Consider the following 20,469-nt stretch of genomic DNA (forward strand, 5'->3'; position numbering starts at 1 on the left):
CTACATTTAGTATATATACTACTTATAAATAAATGCTCCCCCCAAATCACGTTAGCTAAAGTCATAGCCTGTCTACTCTGTCTTCTAGAACACTGATAATGGTGAGACATGTAATTGGCATGTTTTATTGTTCACTGGAACAAATTATGTGTTGTTCTAGGGAACGAACCAAAGGCCCTTTTTGCAAGACTGGCTCAATAAATTATTCCATTAAAAAAGAAAAGAAATTCAAAATCCTCATTTTGGCCTGGCTCTGCAACTGAAATGAGCACTTTAAACCAATTCAGTATCTGGCCTAGATGAGCAATTTAAGCCAATTCAACATCTGACCAAGAATCCAATACTGGTAATCAAAGAGTTGTGCTAAACCAAGGAACAAAGCTTGCTCTTGGCCAAAACTTGGTAATGTGATGAGGGTAAAAAGGAGGCAGATTTCCAGACATCTAGAAGAACCCAAGCTTTTGCTCCTGCAGAAATGAGCCAAGTATAACTATTGTATAGGGACAATTGCCTTTGAATGAGAAATTACTCTCTCTCTCAGGTATAATATTCATTCCTCAGGGAGGGAATGCCATTCATTCATTCACTCATTCACTAAATATGCATGTGTTAAGGGTCCTCCATATGCAAAGCACTCTGTAGGCTGCTGCAGTAGGAGTATGAAACAACAGGGTGCCCAAAGAGTTTACAGATTAGTAGATGAGTAGTAGAAGAGGCAGATTAGTAGGTGAGGCAATCTGGCACACAGAAACCTGTGTGTGCCAGATTGTAAGCGTAAGACACAGTGGGGGAAAAAAGGGAGTGCTTAAGTCAACTTGGGAAGTTAGGGAGGGCTTCCCAGAGGAGAACAGGATTCAAGATTTGATGGATAATCAGGAGTTTGTCTGACAGATAAAAGCAACTGAGAGAAGAAGGGCCTGAGACAGAAATCAGGTTGTTATTGCCTTTCAGGACAGTTGGGATGCTGGAGCCAAGAACAGAGCTGGAACAAAGTTAATGTTATTTTTATAAGCTAGAAAAATATCAGCAGCAGGAGCCCTGGCCAGAACTACTCCCACAAAGTACAAACAAAGCTACTCCTATCTTCTGACTGTCTGCTGGAGAACTTACTAACCAGTACCTTAAGAACAAAATGTTCTTTCATCATTGATTTTTATTCAAACAAAGTCCTTCCTCCTCTTTTTCCAGAACTGGGAAAAGCATGGGTTGAGTTTTGCTTGCTTCTTTGATCTTTATCCTCCCATCCCAGGCCTTCCTTGGGAATGAAAGTTCAGGGGTATTTCTCCAAAGCAGAATGCTGACCCCTCATACTAGTCAGAATGTGGGGTCTAAAGCAGGCCATGCCATGTCAGCGTTTGAAGTGACTACAGTTGTCAGGGTTTGTTGGTGAGAGGCCTGGATGGCCTCTCCCTGGATGGCAATTCCGAATCCAAAGCTGGTCTGTACTTGACATTCAGAAATCTCTTAACATAGAGTTCACTTAGCCAGTTCTTGAGGGTATTTCTGACCTCAACCTATACAGAATCACAAAGTAGTGAATCCTGCATTCTGCTGTCTCTCACTCTCTCACTGCATAAAAGGAAACAAACGTTCTGAGAAGCACCATATTTGTAGGCAGAGACAAAATCTAAATCCAGAACTTAAAATTCCATGTTGAGTGCCCTTATCATAGCATCACAATATGTCTCAGGGATTAGCTGTCCCAAACCTATATTATTAAGCTACAAACATGCAGGCAGGAGAGAACAATGAGAATTTTCTTTCCAAAACGAATGGACTTTGCCTGATTTGTTCACTGCTGATAATCTCCAGTGCCTAGACCAATCACTGACAGGTTGCATTCACTCAATTATATTTAGTTAATATAGAGTTGGACCCATGGACAACCTTTTCAAGACTTTCAGGCCTCCGTTCACCTCTACATCCTAATAGGGGTATAGGAAGGGCAGAAATGAGAGGAAACATTTGCTCCCAGGCCTCCTGTCTTTTTTGATATATCCTAATCTTGGATTGGCTGTAAGGTGAAGGGTAAAGGAAGAGGCCTAAGAAGGCATAATAAGGATAAAACATAGTCAACGTACATTAAGTAAGTCTGTACTATCCCATCGTCATGGACTAGCACCTTCCTGTGCCCTTCCCAGCCACTGCTGGCATCTAAGTTCAGGCCTTAAAGAATGCAAGATTCTTATTCTATCTTTCCATTTAAAAAAAAAAAAACAAAAAACAAAAAACTATTCTATCTTTCCACTAACAAAAATAGGAAAGTTACTAACTTACTGCATTAGTCCGTTTTTATGCTGCTGATAAAGACAAACCTGAGACTGGGAAGAAGAGGATGTTTAATTTGATTTACAGTTCCACAATGGCTGGGAGGTCTCACAATCATGGCAGAGGACAAAAGGCACGTCTTACATGGTGGCAGCAAGAAAGAATGAGGAAGCAGCAAAGGCGGAAACCCATAATAAACCCATCAGATCTTGTGAGACTTACTATCACAAGAATAGCATGGGAAAGACCGGCCCTTATGATTCAATTACCTCCCCCTAAGTCCCTCCCACAACACGTGGGGATTCTGGGAGATATAATTCAGTTGAGATTTGAATAGGGACACAGCCAAATCATTATCATTCCGCCCCTGGCCCTTCCAAATCTCAGGTCCTCACATGATTTCAAAACCAATCATGCCCTCCCAACGATCCCCCAAAGTGTTAACTCATTTCAGAATTAACCCAAAAGTCCACAGTCCAGTCTCATCTGAGACAAGGCAAGTCCCTTCCACCTATGAGTCTGTAAAATAAAAAACAAGGCAGTTACTTCCTAGATACAATGGGGGTACAGGTATTAGGCAAATACAGCCATTCCAAAGGGGAGAAATTGGACAAAACAAAGGGGTTGCAGGGCCCAGGCAAGTCCAAAATCCAGCAAGGCAGTCAAATTTTTAAAGCTCCAAAATGATCTCCTTTGACTCCAGGTCTCATATCCAGGTCACACTGATGCAAAAGGTAGGTTCCTATGGTCTTGGGCAGCGCTGCCCCTGTGGTTTTGCAGGGTACAGCTTCCCTCCAAGCTGCTTCCCCAACAGTCCTCCAAAGTCTTAACTCATTTCAGAATTAACCCAAAAGTCCACAGTCCAAAGTCTCATCTGAGACAAGGCAAGTCTCTTCCACCTATGAGCCTGTTACCCAGTACCAAAGTTGCATCCACATTTTCAAATATCTTTTCAGCAACGCCCCACTCTACTGGTACCAATTTACTGTATTAGTCTGTTTTTATGCTGCTGATAAAGACATACCTGAGACGGGGAAGAAAAGGAGGTTTAGTTTGACTTACAGTTCCACATGGCTGGGGAGGTCTCATAATCATGGTGGAGGGCAAAAAGCACCTCTTACACGGTTGCAGCAAGAGAGAATGAGGAAGAAGCAGAAGCGGAAACCCCTGATAAACCCATCAGATCTTGTGAGACTTATTCACTGTCATGAGAATAGTATGGGAAAGACCAGCCTCCATGATTCAATTACCTCCCTCTGGGTCCTTCCCACAACACGTGGGAATTCTGGGAGATACAACTCGGTGGAGATTTGAATGGGGACACAGCCAAACCATATCACTTAAAGCATTTACATTTTACGGGGAACAAAAGGCTTAAGCCAAAGCTTCTAAGGGTAAAACTTCTGCCACTGAATATCTCTGTTTAGGAAAAAGATGAGGGTCATTGGCAGTCTTCCCTCCTGGAGGACATAGTGAGTCCTGGGCAGGAGTGAGAAGGTGGGTTTTGGCACGTCCCTGAGGGAAGTCTGGGAAACTGACAAGGAAACTGTAGTGTCTGCAGCTCTTCAAGCAGCAGTTCTCTTTCTTCCAGCATATGCTGGTCCCAGCCAAGTGCCTGGCACCCAGGTAGGGGTGGATGATTGACACTGTCACCCCAGGGATAATTTTGAAAGCATGACAGGGAAAACTTTTGTGGCCTCACGCATGATCTGGAATGTCAGGATTGCTAGGGCACAGAAACACTCCATGTCTTTCTAGACCTTAAGTTCTCTCTGTGCTTGTACATAAAAACCAAAATCTTAGCATTCCAATCAAAAGCACACATTGCTCACAATGAAAAGTATTTGGAAAGAAACAACCTTGCCTGTAATCGGAACTACATCACATAGCATTCAATCAACCTACATATATTATGAGTTGTTTGCTAATTCTTAGGCACTGTTTTAGATCCTGAGGACAGAGAGATGAACAGGACAGACATGTTCATAGACTGATGAGAGCGGTATTGTAGTATGGAAGTCCATGTAGTATGTAGAACAAGGCACCATTTAATAATCTGTTGCATAAGAAGGCAGATTAATCTTTACTATTTAAAGCCATCTCACTTTATTCTTGCCTTAATGTGACTATTCATTTAATAAACTTATAAGCAACTATAGGAGCCAGATATAGGGCTTGGCCTGAAGGATACAGGACAAATAACCTAATGTTCCTGCTCTCAAGGAGTTCACAGTCTAATGGAAATGACAAGCAGATATATTAGAAATTACAATGCAATATGATCATTTCTTCAAACAGTTTGCTGAAAAAAGCATAATTTTGAGAATTTCTAAATACACTTGAGTGTTTCATGGAAGGCTATGCAGAGCAGAAAGCATCTGATATGGGTCTTGCAGTTAGAGGAAGAGTTAGCCAGCTGGAGTAGTGGAGGACCAATCATTCTGGGCAGAGAACATGTGTGCCAAGTCACAGAGGTGTAAATGCATGGGCACAGTAAGGGCAGGTTGATAGAAGTGTCTGAAAGTATACACACATAAAATGGAAACACAGCTCAACAAAGCAGTGCCTTCCCTTACTTTGTGAAATGTACTCTGATGTTTTCTACTTTGTTCTATTCAATTCTGTTCCATTCTGTTGTGCAAATTCAGTGGTCATGTCCCGCTAAATTGATCTCAGGAATTATAAATCATAGTTTAAAACAAAACACTGTTAGAATGAAAGGCTAGGGAAAAAATATATGGCTATAGTTGAGACGAGAGATGCTGAGAACCAGAACAACCTCCTCTGCAAAAAACACACACAACCTGCAATAAGGATGAGGAAGACGATAGTCATCATTCTTTACTGTAATTCTTTGTTTCCCTGTGTGTTTTCCCATTAAAATCTGGGGAAGAGACCTTGGTTTTATTTGGTTTTGTTTTAAGTTCACTGTCTCCTAGCACCATGCCTGGACATGGTAAGTGTTCAACGGGTGTTTTGTGAATGAACAAATGAATACATGAATGAAAGGCTTGAGAGTTATGTAGAAGATAAAATCAAGACTACAAGCAAGGAACTGGATATAGGACATAAGCCAAATATATTATTAAAATAAATCTATGAGACTTATATGGGTTTTGGAGTACCATTACAAAAAAACAGTAGAGCTAAGTGTGGTAAGAAATTAACATATCTTTTCTGAATTTTCAGTAAACAAAAGAACTATGCAGAAAGTTATTCAAATAAATTTTTTTCTATTGCCATGTATAAAGAAATTAATACAATTATAAATAAATTTTATCATTAATGAAAAGTTCTATAATTCTATCCAAATGCCTAATCTTGAACACCAAAGTCCTTGACTTTTGCTTTAAAAACAGAAAAGGAGTGTCATCGGTTCTAGGGAATATTCCATTTGAATACGGTTTTGGCTGTAGGCAACAAATAAAGAGATTACCTAGTCCTCCTGCATGGGCATCAATGAGTGAAGCTGCAACCGCAATCCCAGGGAGAAGGCCAAGGTCTCTTGCTGCCTCTGGTGTGAGCCCATTTCCAAGAGAAGCTCCAGGAGGTAGCACTTGGTTTCCTGGGTAGACATGAGAAAAAACAAACACATCAGTTTGAAAAACACAAAAGTAAACAGAGGGTTTTATTTAAGAGAAACTCTTTGCTCCCTCCTCCCTCCTCTGCATTTGCAAAGATAAAAACCACGCAGTCATCAAGAGGCCCTTTGCTCATCCAGTGACTTTGGTGTACATGCTTGGTACCTATGGGTCATGCTCTGGGGAGCTTTACAAACCAGGAGCTCTAAAGCATCATTCAATCCAAAGATTCTGAAAATGGAAAATTTCAAAAGGAATATAAACACAGTAGCTTCTTAAATACAAGGTTCAAATGCTCAAACCATTCCAAATGGGCTTCCTAACACGGTAGATCTACAAACCTACTTAAACGCACATGAACCCATGTGTTCATACATGCATACACCCTCTCTAATGAACATATATTCCTAAGTCAAGAAAACTTACTCTCGAGTAGCTTCCCTGGCAGAGGATAAGGGGAAAGAGATGTACTTTGCAGCAACAAATAATTTGTTAAAATTTTTTTCTCAGCTGGAAAGGACACTCCAGTCTAAACCTTTGCAAATTTTACAAGGCTGCCACTTGCACAACCATATAATACAATTTGAATGATGTTCTTTGGAGTTGTGCAATGCAGTGACCCTGATTTTTCAAGTGACCTTGAATTCTTGCAATCAGTCAGGCCTTCAGTTAAGAATTTATTGATTGTCTTGCTTTGTGTGGGTGCTGTGGGGCTGTAAAAAGCAGCCCTTGCCCCCAACCTAGTTAGGAAGACAAGATAAGGACACAGAGAACCACGTAAGACAGAATAGAATGAAATGATCCATCTGCTCCTAGGTGTTAAACAGAGTCTGAGCCCTCTTTCATCCCCCAAGGAATTCTATAGCATTTCTGCACTGCAGGGAGGGACTAGGAGTTGACTCATAGATATACTAAGATCCCTTTGAGCCCCAAGATAGAATCTGGGTGCATGATCAGCAATTTTTGAGTGCTAAGATGCCACTTGTTAATTGTTCCATGGAGCTCAAGGGCTGGGCAGAGGTGCTCCAGGACCTCTGGGGATAGAGGTGAGGGTGGAGGTTGGGAGAGGGGTCAGAGAGCGAACAGCTTAACCACCCTCCTCTAAATGGAACCAAAGCACCTCCACGACACCATTTTTATCCATTTTAAGTAAAGAGCTTCTATCTGTAATTAAATATGAAAACAAGTTTAGATAGGAAAAGGAAGACTGAAACCTCTGCAGTGACTTCTAGGAGAACTTTGCTGTTCACTATGGCAGCCACTAGTCACATGTGGACTGAGCACTTGAAGTATGTCTAGAATAACTCAGGGACTAAATTCTTCATTTTATTTAGTTTTAACTTCAACTTATTCAATTCAGTTACTGAAAAACTTTTAATTACGTTTGGAACAACTTGGGCATGCAAATCTACTTTTTCTATATTAATTTAAGAAATAAAAATCAAGTATTTCCAACAAAAATATAGCATCCGAATTGAGAGGTATTAAGCGGAAAATACACACCAGATGTCAAAGATTTCATCTGGAAAAATGAATGTAAAATATCTCAATAATTTTTATATCAATTCTATGTTAAAATAATAATTTGAATATATTAAGTTAAATAAGAGAGATTAAAAATTAGTGTCACTTTCTTTAGCATGGCTACTGAAAAATTTAAAATTACATGTGTGGCTCATATTACATTTCTATTGGACACTGATGGTCTGGAGGATAAGGTTAAGATGCTCAGAGGATGGGGCAGAGAAGAGGAAAATCTTAGTCTGTTTTGAATGTCAAAGTGGCAGAAACCTGGAAAAGAGCAGTGCCCTTGGCTTTGTACAATACCGTTCTGGACAATATCTAAATTATGTCACTATGTCTAGTATCTAACACAGGAGAGACTGCAGTCTGGTTTGCTGAGCACTTTCATGCTGGGGTCTGCACTAAGGACACAGCATGCATTTTCTCATTTCATTTTCGTATCACCCCTCTGTGAAGGATAACATAATACCCATACTACCCCATTTCACAGACAGATGGAAAAATTGTGGTTTATAGAAGAAAAGTAAACTCCCTAGTGACAGCCTAAGAGCTGAAGACAGGCCATGGGTTCTACTCTGACTGATACCCAAACCTCTGCTCTTATTCATTACATTACGTTTTGGAGTAAATGTTGTTTAAAAGTGCGTTCTGAATGGATGAAGGGATCAAGAGAAGTATTTTTAGAACAAGCATTATGTATGTTAAAAATAAATAAATAAATAATAAAAAAAAGAGCACCATTTAGAAATCTTGCCTACTAAATTGGGATTTTTAAAAAACGGTTTTCATAGGAAGGTCAAAATGGAAATTCTGTTCCACCTTCATCCCCAATCTCCACAAACATAAAAGGTGTAATTTTTATAAAAAAGGTTCCAGACTGGAGTAGCAGGGTGGGGCACTCTTCCAAGTTTTCTCTATAGTAATTTAGGAAGAAACCTTAGCTGGTAAAGGAGCTTAATTTGATTCTATGTCCTCTAGGCTCAGAACATGAGGCTGCAGACCGCTGTGAGGCAGAAAGTGTCCTGAGCATGCAGGCAGGAGATCCGGGTCTAATCATAGGCTGTTGGACCACAGGGATCTTCATCAGCAGAGGACGCGTCTTCGAGCAAGGACAGGAAAAAAGGGAGAAGGGGCCCCTAAGGGAACTATCAAAAGGGCTAGGTAAATTGGAACAGAAGCTGGGGTGCGGACTGGTAGGGGGTGAGTGTTGAAGGACAGAGCAGGCTTGGGAGGCAGATAGGGGCAGAGGATGCAGCGCCCTGTAATCCATACTTAAGTGTTTGAACTTAATCGTGAAGCCCACTGTAAACCACTAAAGGAGCATTAAGCCAGGAGGAAAGCAATTAAACTTGTGTTTTTTTAAAGCACTCTGTGGCAGTATTATAGCAGAGGATAGACTGGGGTTAGGGAAAACAGTGTGAAGCTATTTCAGTAATCAAAGAGAGAGAGAAAATATAAGGATCTTCACTGAGGTATTGAATTGAGCTGTAGAAACAGAGGCAGACAGAAGAGAAATGGAACAAGAAATAACAGGTCACGGTGGTTGCGTGGATATAGGAAGCACGGTAGAGACTGAGATGCCATGGCCCAAACTCCCCTGTAAGGATGGAGTAAAGTCGGCAGACAGCTGCCAGATGTTCCAGGGCCTGCCTCAGTTGCAGAGAGCTGCCTTCCCGAGGTGCTGCACCTCCCAGGATGGCCAGCACCTGGTGACTTGGCAAAGCAGAGGCAGAAGGGCTCTGATGGATACCACTCCCTCCAGAGACTCTGCTGGGTTCACCAAGGTGCTGCAAGAATGCACCTTGGTTCAGCTCTTTTTCCTCTACCCAGTCCTTCTCTCTCTTCCTTCTTTCACAGTTGACCATCCTTAATGCCCCCCAAATCTGTCTCAGCCTTTGCTTCTGGAAAACCCAACCTACAGCAGTGAACCAGCCTTCTCCTCAATCCAGTGGTTAGGGATGAAAATAAATATATACAAGGACAAACATCCCTTCTTTCATTTGGAACCACAGCCTTCAGGAATAGGCTATCTGGACTCCAAGCAGGAAGGAGCTTTGTTTATTTACAGACCAAAATGAAACAGCTTCGCACGAGAGAAGATGGTAGACATAGGTGAGAATCCCTGAGAAATCACTGCTTCAAAATCACACTCTAAGTGTATCAGCCAGAGGTACACTGAGGACACTAGAGCTGTCAGAAGCAAACATTAGTGCCTCCTGACAACTTTTCCCAATCTAATCCTTGTTTGGCTTTTCTTTCACCATAAAATTAAATTATTCACAGCACTGCTTTTCCCAGAAATCAAGACTTCACTGCCTGAGCATTTGCAGTTCTTTCTAGGCTTCACTCAACCATTCATTCATGCATTTTAACAAACATTTCAGTAACAATAGAACTAATGATGGCCTGCATAGATTTCCATCTACCATGTGCTAAGATCTAGGTGCTGAGGTCTCATATTGTGGTTTGGGACAAAGACGATGAAAAACTAAGACTCTTAAGACCATGTAGAAAATGCTAGAAAGGTGAAATGTGTACATGGTGTTCCCAGAGAACTGCGGAGGGTCCAGTTAGGGTGGCTAGTAGAGTGAATACAGTCTTCAAGGTGAAGATGACTTTGAAGCCTGTGTGGAAAGGGAAGTTGGAGATTGGTGGTTTCAGTGCTGGCATGCTCTGGGGAAAGGGATGACAGCAGAGCAAAAAGTGAGTTTACTATAGGGAGCCCTGAGGGGCATGGTGTGTTTGAGGCATTGAGTATGTAGCAAAAAGGGGTCCAGGGAGGAATAGAGAACTGGAACAGACTGGACGAAAGGCAGCGGAGGGCTTCAGGCGTGGCCAGGCAATAAGGAATTGCCCAGAGGGGCATGACTGTGAGTGCTCAGATTGGGTTTTTAAGAAGATAAACGTGGCCAGACATGGTGGCTCATGCCTGTAATCCCCAGCACTTTCAGAGGCTGAAGTGGGCGGATCACGAGGTCAGGAGTTTGAGACCAACCTGGCCAACATGGTGAAACCCCGTCTCTACTAAAAATAGCTGAGTATGGTGGCAGTTGCCTATAATTCCAGCTACTCAGGAGGCTGAGGCAGGAGAATCGCCTGAACCCAGGAAGGCGGAGTGCAATAAGCTGAGATTGCGCCACTGAACTCCAGCCTGGGCAACAAGAGCAAGACTCCATTTCAAAAAAAGAAAGAAAGAATGAACTAGATAAACACGCAGTGTAAAGTAAAGCTTGGGGAATAATTTTTATCTTTAAAACAGTCAAACCAAGTGAAAAATGCAGGCTGCAAAACATTATGTAGTATATGACTTCCTTTTGTTAAATTAACTTAAACGTGTCTCTCTGTAATTTCAACCTAAAGGTTTCTTCATACATAGTGACTGTAACCTAACTGGATTTGTAAACACACTGTAGCCTACTCTTGTAACTAGAAGCCGAGTCTCAGCCAATCACAGAAGACATACTTCAACCACCCACAGGCGGCCAACTGTTCAAACTCTGTTCAAATAAGGCCAACGCAGAGCTGTACCCTATCCAGCTGTTTCTGTACTTCACTTCCATTTTCCGTACCTCACTTCCCCTTTTCTGTCCATAATATCTCTTCAATCATGTGGCAGAGCAAAAGTCTCTCTGAACCTATTCTGGTTGGGGACCTGCCCAATTCATGAACCACTCTTTGCACAGTTAAACTGTTAAATTTAATTTGCCTAAAGGTTTTCTCTTAACAGTTTTAAGAACAACAACAATGAAAGTAGATGAACTATTTGTAAAAATACATTCCCAGGGGAAAAAAAAATACAGAAAATAGGTTTTCTCTGGGTGGAGGAATTATGAGTGATTTTCTTTTTTCTTTCCTTTAATTTTTTTCCTATAATTTCTAATTGGTCTATATTTCTTGTGTAATTTTTTTTTTTTTGAGACAGAGTCTCACTCTATTGCCCAGGCTGGAGTACAGTGGCACAATCTCAGGTCACTACAACCTCTGCCTCCTGGGTTCAAGCAATTCTCATGCCTCAGCTTCCCAAGTAGCTGGGACTATAGGCACACACCAGCATGCCTGGCTAATTTTTGTATTTTTAGGAGAGACAGGGTTTTGTCATGTTGGCCAGGCTGGTCTTGAACTCTTGACCTCAAGTGATCCACTCATCTTGGCCTCCCAAAATGCTGGGATTACAGGCATAAGCCACCATGCCCAGCCTCTTGTATAATATTTTAAAAGATGCTTTTCCCCCTTAAATCTGATCAGAATCCCACCTTGCCATTAAAATGAATGAACTTGAATTAAGGTATAGATTTGGAACTCCAAGATAAATTCAGAGAAAATGGCAAGATGCAGAATAGTATTCTGAGTATGATCATGTGATCTTTTTTTTTTATTTATTTATTTTTATTTTAAAGAAAAGGATACAAAAATGTAAGCACATAAACTTCCAGGAAAATCCTAGAATTTTGTCACAGCAGGGGTTGGGATCCAGCATGGGGTACTCTTTTCTAATGTTTGTGTTTCTTGTATCCCAAGACCTTGTATGTCTTTTGTGATCAAAACAAACTAGCTTACGTTGAAATAAAAACAAAATAAAGGAGAATACTGGGCACTTTTTCCAAACGCTGCTCCACAGTCTGAAGGCAGGAAAGAGACCCAAGGGCAGCTCACCTATTCTCTTGATTTGGCTGTCTCTGTCTCAGTGTACGGGCCCTCACCTGGGTATGTAAAAACACTATCACTCTGAGAGCTCCTAGGCTCAAGTCTGCTGAATTCCCATTAGGATGGGCAGATTCAGTCTGAGTGGTCAAAAGCTGGAATCTACAATTATCTGGTGGTTGCAGTCCCTCTTCACAGGCAGGGGCTCCTATTACACCAAATCTTCCCCTACCAGTTTTTCAATTATCTATGACTAATGAGCACTTTGGGAACAGTTTCAGACACACACATAATCCTCTTTCCTGATGTCAGCAGCAGAAATTAATGACTATGTGGACTGCTGGGAGACAGAAAATGCATTATAATGGTCAACAGAACTGTTATCCTCTCCAGGAAGGGGTAAGTGGGGGTGGGGTGTTGAATTAACTGGAAGGTTCAGTGTTCTTTTGTCTTCCTACATATATTGAGATGAAACCCAGGAGGAGAGTTGGTTCCAGACCCATAGAAATGTCAGGAAGTGCTTTGGGCATGGGTGGCATGTGACCCTGCTTCCTCTGTGCTTGGCACTGGGGGACCAGCCCCCAGCTCAGTTTTGCCAAAGTCAAGAGGCCAATCAGATTGACTGGGAGAGTACAAAGTGGCACCATACCTTACCAGCAGAGAGGGTCCTGGAGTCCTTTCAGACTGAACCTACAATCTTGTTTAGGGGTGGGGGAACAAAACTTTATGATAGCCTCATCACTCACTACAGAAATGTTTAATGAGTACTGGTACATGCCAAGCAGTGTTCTAATGCTAAAAATGCATTAAGGAACAAGATAGATAAGGCCCCTATACTCAAGTTGCTTACTTTCTAGTAGACACTATTCCCATCCAATACCTCTTCTTATTCCATCTTGTAGTCATTACATCTTGTAAGCACCTATGCGATTTGGACTGAGTTTTACATAATGTTACATCTCTGGCCCTATAGTCTGGCCTATAAAAGGTGTTTAATAAAGAAACACACACATATTTTTAATCCACCTTAAAAATCATGACCCTTATGTTATGTTTTATTTTGTTCCCCTATTTATATCTCGATCTCTCTTTCCCACTAGACAGAGAATAGTTCAAATTATTTATCTCTGTATTCATTTCCCCTCAGCACAACGTCCAGCAGTGTCTAGAACATAAGTTCTCAGCAATGTTCATTTAGCTGAACTTAGTTTTTTTAAGAAAAGAGATCATGAGACAAAGATCAATCAATTTAGACAAAAACATTAAACACACACTCACACAGGAAGCTGAGTATCGGTTGGGAGAGTAAAGAGAAGAGACTGTTTTAACTCTTGATCTTGAATGCTACTGGGACAAGAAATGTGTTTTTTAACATAATCCCACCAGTAATAAACACTTTCATCTCTCTATCTTATTACAATAGAGTATATCAAGGCTGTTTAGGGAAAAACTCTGAAACCATGTTTTTCCTCTGGTCTTACACCACAGCAATCACCCACATAGAAGGTGACTTCTGTGACGAAATGTGTAGGAGTTTCTCCCGACCACTAAGCAAGCACTTAATTCTGTAGCAGACACCAGCTGGATGTCCTCTAGTTCAATTCTGACACTGTCTACTTGGAGATTGCATCAGATATCACAGATTGAAGGCTCAGTCCCCAAGAATGCCCCCAACTCCACACCCCAGACACCAGTGGCAAGTTCAACCTTCCACAACTTCTGAACTACTGACTTCAAGTTGGGGTTCTCACAACCCCATCTTCAGGTTTGATTAATTTGCTAGAGCAGCTCACATGACTCAGGGAAACATGTGTATTGGTTTATTATAAATACTACTACAAAGGATACAGATGAACAGATGCGTATGGCAAGGTAAGGGGGAAGGGGCACACAGCTTCCATGCCTTCCCTGGGCACTCCACCCTCCAGGAACATCCATGTGTTCAGCAATCAAAAAGCTTTCCAAACCCTGTACTCTTGGGTTTTTATGGAGGCTTTTTTACATAGGCATGATTAACAATCATGTAAAAATATGATTGGACAAAAAGCACATGATCTAAACCCAGCAAGGACTATCTGTTCAGACTTCTCTTGGCCTCTCTGTGTAGCATTCTTTCCACTAGGGTATGGGGCAGGACCCTCCCTGGAATGAGGGTCTTCTGATCCATAATCAAATTAGCATCCTACCTTCGGCAGGTGAAGAAGGACCAGAGGGGTCACTGAGAGAGACTTACCTGAGGCCTCAAGTGCCCCAATGTTATAATAAGGACTATGGGAGTTAACAAGGAATCATGGGCAAAAACCTATCTCTCTATATATTTTATATATATGTATAACATATATATATGCATTTGTGGTGTTATTTTATATATATATATATTTTCACCCATGATTCATGGCTAACTCTCATAGTCCTTATCATATATTTAATTAAAAATTATATTTAATTAAATATAACATATATTTAATTATATCTATATAATGTGTGTGTGTATATATATATATAAAAAAAAAAAAACCACAAAAGCCAATGCATATACCTAGAAAACAGGTGATCACCAGCAGGCCCAAGCATCTTGTTACACATAGCAGATGCTACAGTGGCAAAATATTGTAGATACCACCTTTCTAGTGAAACAGAGGTTCTCAAATTCTCTTTGCCTGGTCAAGTCCAGTTCAAGAAGTCCAACAAGCAATGGGTAACTATTGTAGGTCTGTGTTCAGAGGAGTGCTGTATACAATTTGTATTTTAACACAATAAATATTATAATAGTAATAGTGCTCATTTATCAAAACCTGTGAACTTTCAGTCACTGCTCTTCTTACTTTTCAGTTGCTATCACCTTCATTGCTAACACCAAACCAATAGTATTAGAATTCGATTTTATAGTAATAGAATTAGATTATCTACATGAAGAGTCTATGGTATTGCAAACTATTATTTTACAGTTGTAGAAACACAAGCACAGAAAGATTACATAATTTGTTCAAACTCACTATGTAATGGGACATGGTCAGGATTTCAACCCAAGAATCTCTGACTCCATGGTATGGCACCTTCCTACTATACCATGTAGGTTAGAGAGTGCAGGCATAGAATGTGGTGGGTAAAAAAGGAAGACCACCTCATTTGCAGGAGGCACGCCTGGTAGGTCCGTCTAGAAACAAAACCACAAGAATCATGAAATCTGAACATGCTGAATCTTTTAGCTTCTCCCCCTCCTCACCTCTCATTCTTTCTCTGTTCCAAAAACAGAGACACAGGATTTCAAATGGCCCATACAGACCATCAACTTCAGTGCATACACTTTACAGTAGAGAAAACTGAACCCAGAGAAGGAGGTGGCTTCCCTGGAGTCAACCAGTTGTGGGAGCAGAGTCTAGATTAAATCCAGAGCTCCTGACTCAAGGAAGGTTTCTTCCAGGTTGCCAGCACTCCCTGCTATAGCAGCACCATCCTGCATCTTCCCTCACCTGGAGTAGGAAGCTCATCTAAGCCAGGGCAATAAGTTACAAAGAGAACAAGGGAGGTGGCAAAAATTCAACAGATTCCAGGGGTGTGGGTGGCCAATTCTGAACTATTCAGAGCATAAAGCATAGTCTTTTTAGCTTGAAATCATCATCCACTTTGGCACCCACAGTGACCCAATTCTCTAGATAATTGCCGGTGCCCTATTTTGTTCTCACCCAGCCTAAGGCCACACGCAAAAAGCCTTCCCTGGGTAGATCGTAATTAATCACTCTTCCCTCTACAATCCCACAGCATGTTTTTTGTAATTACATCACTCTATTCTACATAATGGCTTTTCCCCTTGTGCTTCCCTCTTCTAATTTAGATTATAATCGCCTTGAGGGCAGAGCTCTTTTTGTAGATAATATATCCATAAGAGGCAGGTGGTTTAGCATAGCACTTGGGAGTTCAGGTTAGGGGGTGGACCGACTTGGATGGAAGTGGTGGCTTTATCATTCACAGGGCTTGTGACCTTGGGCAAGTGATTTTTACTTCCTTGCAACGGTTTCCTCACCTGTAAAAAGGCTATAATAATGTTATTTTTCTACCAGAGTGGTTATGAGAATCAAGCAAGATAATGCAAAGAAGCATTTTAGCATGTTGTCTGCCACATGACAAATGATAGACAAAAGTCAGATAAAATTATTGTTATTATGACTCCCTATTCCCAGCAATGCGTATTGGACATCGCCTGACACATGGAGGGTACTCAGCTCATTCTGGCTGAGCTTCCAAAGCTTGAGGAGAGATCCTTGATGTTACAGCATGTGGAGATATATGCTTTTGGGGTCAGGAGAGCAAACTGTAGAACCTGGGAAAGCTGTTAAAATATTCACAGTGGTGGAATTCAGTTTTCTAGCACAAAAAGTTTCTCCCTATGGTCATGTCTCCATGGCATGCCTTCAGAGGGAAATGCTTTAAAAGTGCAGAAGGTGTTCTCTTTGGAGTTATTTTAAGAACAAAATGCTTGTTTCAAAAGGAAAATTTATTATTTTGTCAGCAAAATACTTGACTGCTAAGATGTCCAATGCTTTTAAGACCCATGCAAACAGTTCTACCATGGAGAGTTACCCCACTTCTAGGAAAAGGAAAACTTGGGAAATACATGAAAATACTTTAGCTGTCATTGTGCTAAAAATATTACAAGGTTTAAAGAGTGGTTTCCACAATTTTGCTTTGTTTTTTTTTTTTTTTTTTTACAATCTAATACAAAGATCACATAAAGAAAACTAGGGATTTATATAGGTTTCTCAATTTTTTACCCTGTCTCATTTACTCATTAAAAGCAAATCTTACAATCAGGATTTATTTGACACAAAATTGTATCACTAAAAACATAGGGAGGAGAGGATCTCAAAATAAATGATGTTCGTTTATAAGGTAAATACACTTCCTTTTATGACCTTATGTATTTACTGCATCACACACCAGTGAACACTTTGTCAAGGGCCAGTGTTGGTTTCTAGTCTGGACTACTGTTTGCAAACTGCTGACTTACAAAATGATAACAGCCTCCTAACAATGGGTGAATCTACAGGATGTCAAACAGCAACTCTCAGGTGAACCATTCAGTCAGTGGGTCTGGTGTTAACCATACAGTGCCAAACATCTGGTGATCTGAAGACATCTGGGGCTTTCCTATCATGTAGACCAAACATGATTCAGGTAATTGACAAAATTTTTCACTTCCCAACCAGATGTCTTACTCGTATAAAAATGAAGCCCAACTTGTACTTTCATGTGCAAATAGGCTAGACATAAATTCACCCCTGGAGGGCAGGATTAATTGCTTATCCTCAATGAATGCTAAATTACATATTATTTCTTCTTCTATTTCCAACTATTTTACCTTTGAAGAAAGTTTTCTGCTATTGTTTTGAAAAGCATACATTTCATCTTAGAAATGATGTGGTTTCTTCCTCATTTTTTTTTTTTTGTTGTAGTTGTTGTTGTTAAAGAGGCAGTGTGCTACAATGAAAAGAGTGTGATCTTAGAAGTCAGGATAATCTGAGTTCTAATTCCATGCACCTACTTCCCCAAACTTTAAGGGCCTTGGAAAAAAGGCACTTAAAATCCCTGAATTCAGTTTCTTTGCAGATACATATCATAAAAACCATCTATAAGAGGCACTGTGAAGATTTGAGATCGTTTATTCCTATAGTATGTATTGGGTGCTTGCTCTGTGCCTGGTACTGAGAGACCATGGAGAACCACAGCGTCTGCCTGTCCTCCAGGGGTTCTGTCAGTAACAAAAAAACCTCATGCTTCACACTGGAATGACAAATGTACCATAAAACTAAGGTGGTATCTTTACTCAGGATTTTAAATAAAATTATGAGCAACTCCAAATGTTGCTGATCCTTAAAGGTGAATATCAAGTTTGTAAAAGGAAGGATGTGTCTGAAACCTTTCCTCTTCCTTAAATCTACTTTCAAGCATACCCTGGAATTTGCTCTGATCATGTTTGTTTAAAGAATTCATGTGGTTATCAATGACCTTCCACCTTCTATGGCGTTGTCCTGACAACCAAGCATTTACTAGACAGAATATGGAAAACAGACAACAATGTGTCTCTTCAGTCAGGGTGGGTAGGCAAAAATTCAACAGTACAGAGAAAATCAAATGACTAGGGTCTTTGTGTTTGAAATCCTTAAAGGGAAATACAAATAAACATATATATATATATATACACACACACACACACACACACATACACACATACATGAATAAAACAGAGTAAAGACTTTACAGAGAATTTAACTGGGCAAGGAGAAGTTGCTATGCAAGACTCATTTGTACTTTAATAGCAGCTATGTTTCAAGAGCCATGTCACAGGTAATGTTGTACATAAGGAAGAAGGGCTAAGTCTGTTGTTACTGTTGTTCAGTTACCCTAATAAGACGTTAGGTTCTTTTCCTAGCTTATGTTTCACCAAAGCCAGAAATATCTCAAACATATGAAGAAATGGAATATGACTATTTTCTTAAACTTTTTTTTTCAAGAACCAAAACTTTTTTTTTCCAAATGAAATCTTTTATAGCACTCTGGTACAGCAGTCTCCCCTTATCTGCAGTTTCGCTTTCCATGGTTTCAATTTCCCATGGTCAACTCTAGTACAAAAATATTAAATGGAAAATTCCAGAAATAAACAGCTCATGAGTTTTAAATTGCACACCATTCTGAATAGTGTGATGAATTCTCACGTTGTCCAGCTTGGTCCCACCTGGGATCTGAATCATCCCTTTGTCCAGCAAATCCATGCTGTATGCACTACCTCCCTGTTGTCCACTTAGGAACCCTCTCAGTTATCAGATCAAAAAAAAACATAGTATACATAGGGTTCAGTACTACCTGTGTTGTTAGGCATCCACGGGGGGTCTTGGAAGGTATTTTCCATGAATAAGGCGGAACTACTATATATAATTATTCTCTGGTTCAAGCAAAGAATAATTATATTATTTATTATATCTAATAATTATATTATCAGGTGCTCTGGCACCTGAGGGACATCCAGATTTAGGGGGGCTGAGAAATAGAGATCCAAATCTAAATGTTAACCTATAGTGAGAGACTATCCATCCCGGAAGCATGAAAGAGGGGAGGGATGGTAATTTGGAACTGTAAAATAGAGCTCCTTGAGGCTTCTACTACAGTACAAAAGCAGAAGAAGCAGAAAAGTGTCCACTTTTAACCACACAGACAGTGACCTCACTCCTGAGTGAAGGAGGACACTGGCACTTGCAGTCCCAGGGGGAGGAGTGGAATTTGCCAAGTAGGCATTTAACCAAAATGCTGGAGTAAAATCCCTGAAGCCCTCACTCATGTTGACATGGAAATCGAGCAGAGAAAGATTCAAAACATGATGCCATAACTTAATGACACTTAAAGTTCTATCTAGGTCACCCAGTTGGCGGGGGAGGGGGCTCATACACATATTGGGAAAAATGCTCAACTGCTAGGATGGAAGCTTTAAGCTTTGTAAATCAAAGAAAATCGAATTTCTCTTTTTTTTTTTTAAGTCTCATTCTTTGGACACAGGATCTGGGAGAATGATCAGGCCTTGGGCACAACAAAAAAGGAAGACTGGCTTGAAGCCCAGAGTGTTGCCAGCCTTCCTGTCCTCTTACTGTGGCCACAAGAAGAGTTCCCAGAGGAAGCACTCATGGCAGATGGAGCTGGTCGTGGTCTCAAACAGGCTATGGGCCTTGCTCTGGGTGGAGAAACAGTTGAACTATGCAGGGCCCCACCTTTTGGAGCTGTTTCGATGGACAGCCTTTGGGAATGGCACCACCCCTGGAAGCTGATCAAGGGTGGATATCCATGAGGCCATTCCACTAGGTCCTAGTTTGTATGGTGAGGATCGACTTTGTTTTAGAGCAAAAACAGAGATCATGAAGCTCTTATGCTCTGTGGTTTTTCTTCAATTGACAAAGATAATAAAACTTCATTATAGACAATTGCAACAATACAGATAGCAGAAAAAAAATCCCCTTAATTTTTCTCTTCCCAGAGAAAACTACTAATATTAGAAAATATTAGAGAATATACTTTCAAAATACTAAGATACACACGTATTTAATCTTATGTAAAAGAGATTGTATAATTATGCAATTTTGTGGTCTCCTTTCTTAACTCAATGGTATTTCAGACACTTTTCCTCATCAATGAGGACACACATCCTTCTTCAAAATGTATAATATTCTGTAATTCTAATGTGCCACATTGTTTAATCAATCTCTTAGTAATGGACAGTTTGTTTCTAATTTAAAAACAAAGACTTAGAGAGGAGAAACTTGGTTCCAAAGGATTATTACAAGGAGGGAGGGGAATTATTACAATAGGGAGAATACAAGGTCTGCAGGAGTCTCAAGGGTTAGGCAAAAAGGGTTTTTCTTTCATAGAGAGAAGCAAACAAGACGAGAAGAAATGGGGTATGGGGAGATGG

At 40.5% G+C, this 20,469-nt stretch overlaps 1 protein-coding gene across 31 annotated transcripts in view; it reads right to left on the reverse strand.

Annotated features, from left to right (window-relative positions):
* Positions 1-20,469, reverse strand: part of FGGY (FGGY carbohydrate kinase domain containing) — a 486,889-nt gene that overhangs the window by 225,904 nt on the left and 240,516 nt on the right. For 30 of the 31 annotated variants that reach the window (XM_077988455.1, XM_077988468.1, XM_077988427.1 and 27 more), the window contains one exon: positions 5,705-5,833. In XM_077988455.1, coding sequence (XP_077844581.1) covers positions 5,705-5,833 — 129 coding nt within the window. Of the gene's footprint in view, positions 1-5,704; positions 5,834-6,275; positions 6,415-20,469 lie in introns of those variants that run through there. The other variant, XM_077988528.1, reaches the window with a different exon arrangement.

This window comes from Macaca mulatta, chromosome 1, assembly GCF_049350105.2.
Source record: "Macaca mulatta isolate MMU2019108-1 chromosome 1, T2T-MMU8v2.0, whole genome shotgun sequence".
Taxonomy (NCBI): domain Eukaryota; kingdom Metazoa; phylum Chordata; class Mammalia; order Primates; family Cercopithecidae; genus Macaca; species Macaca mulatta.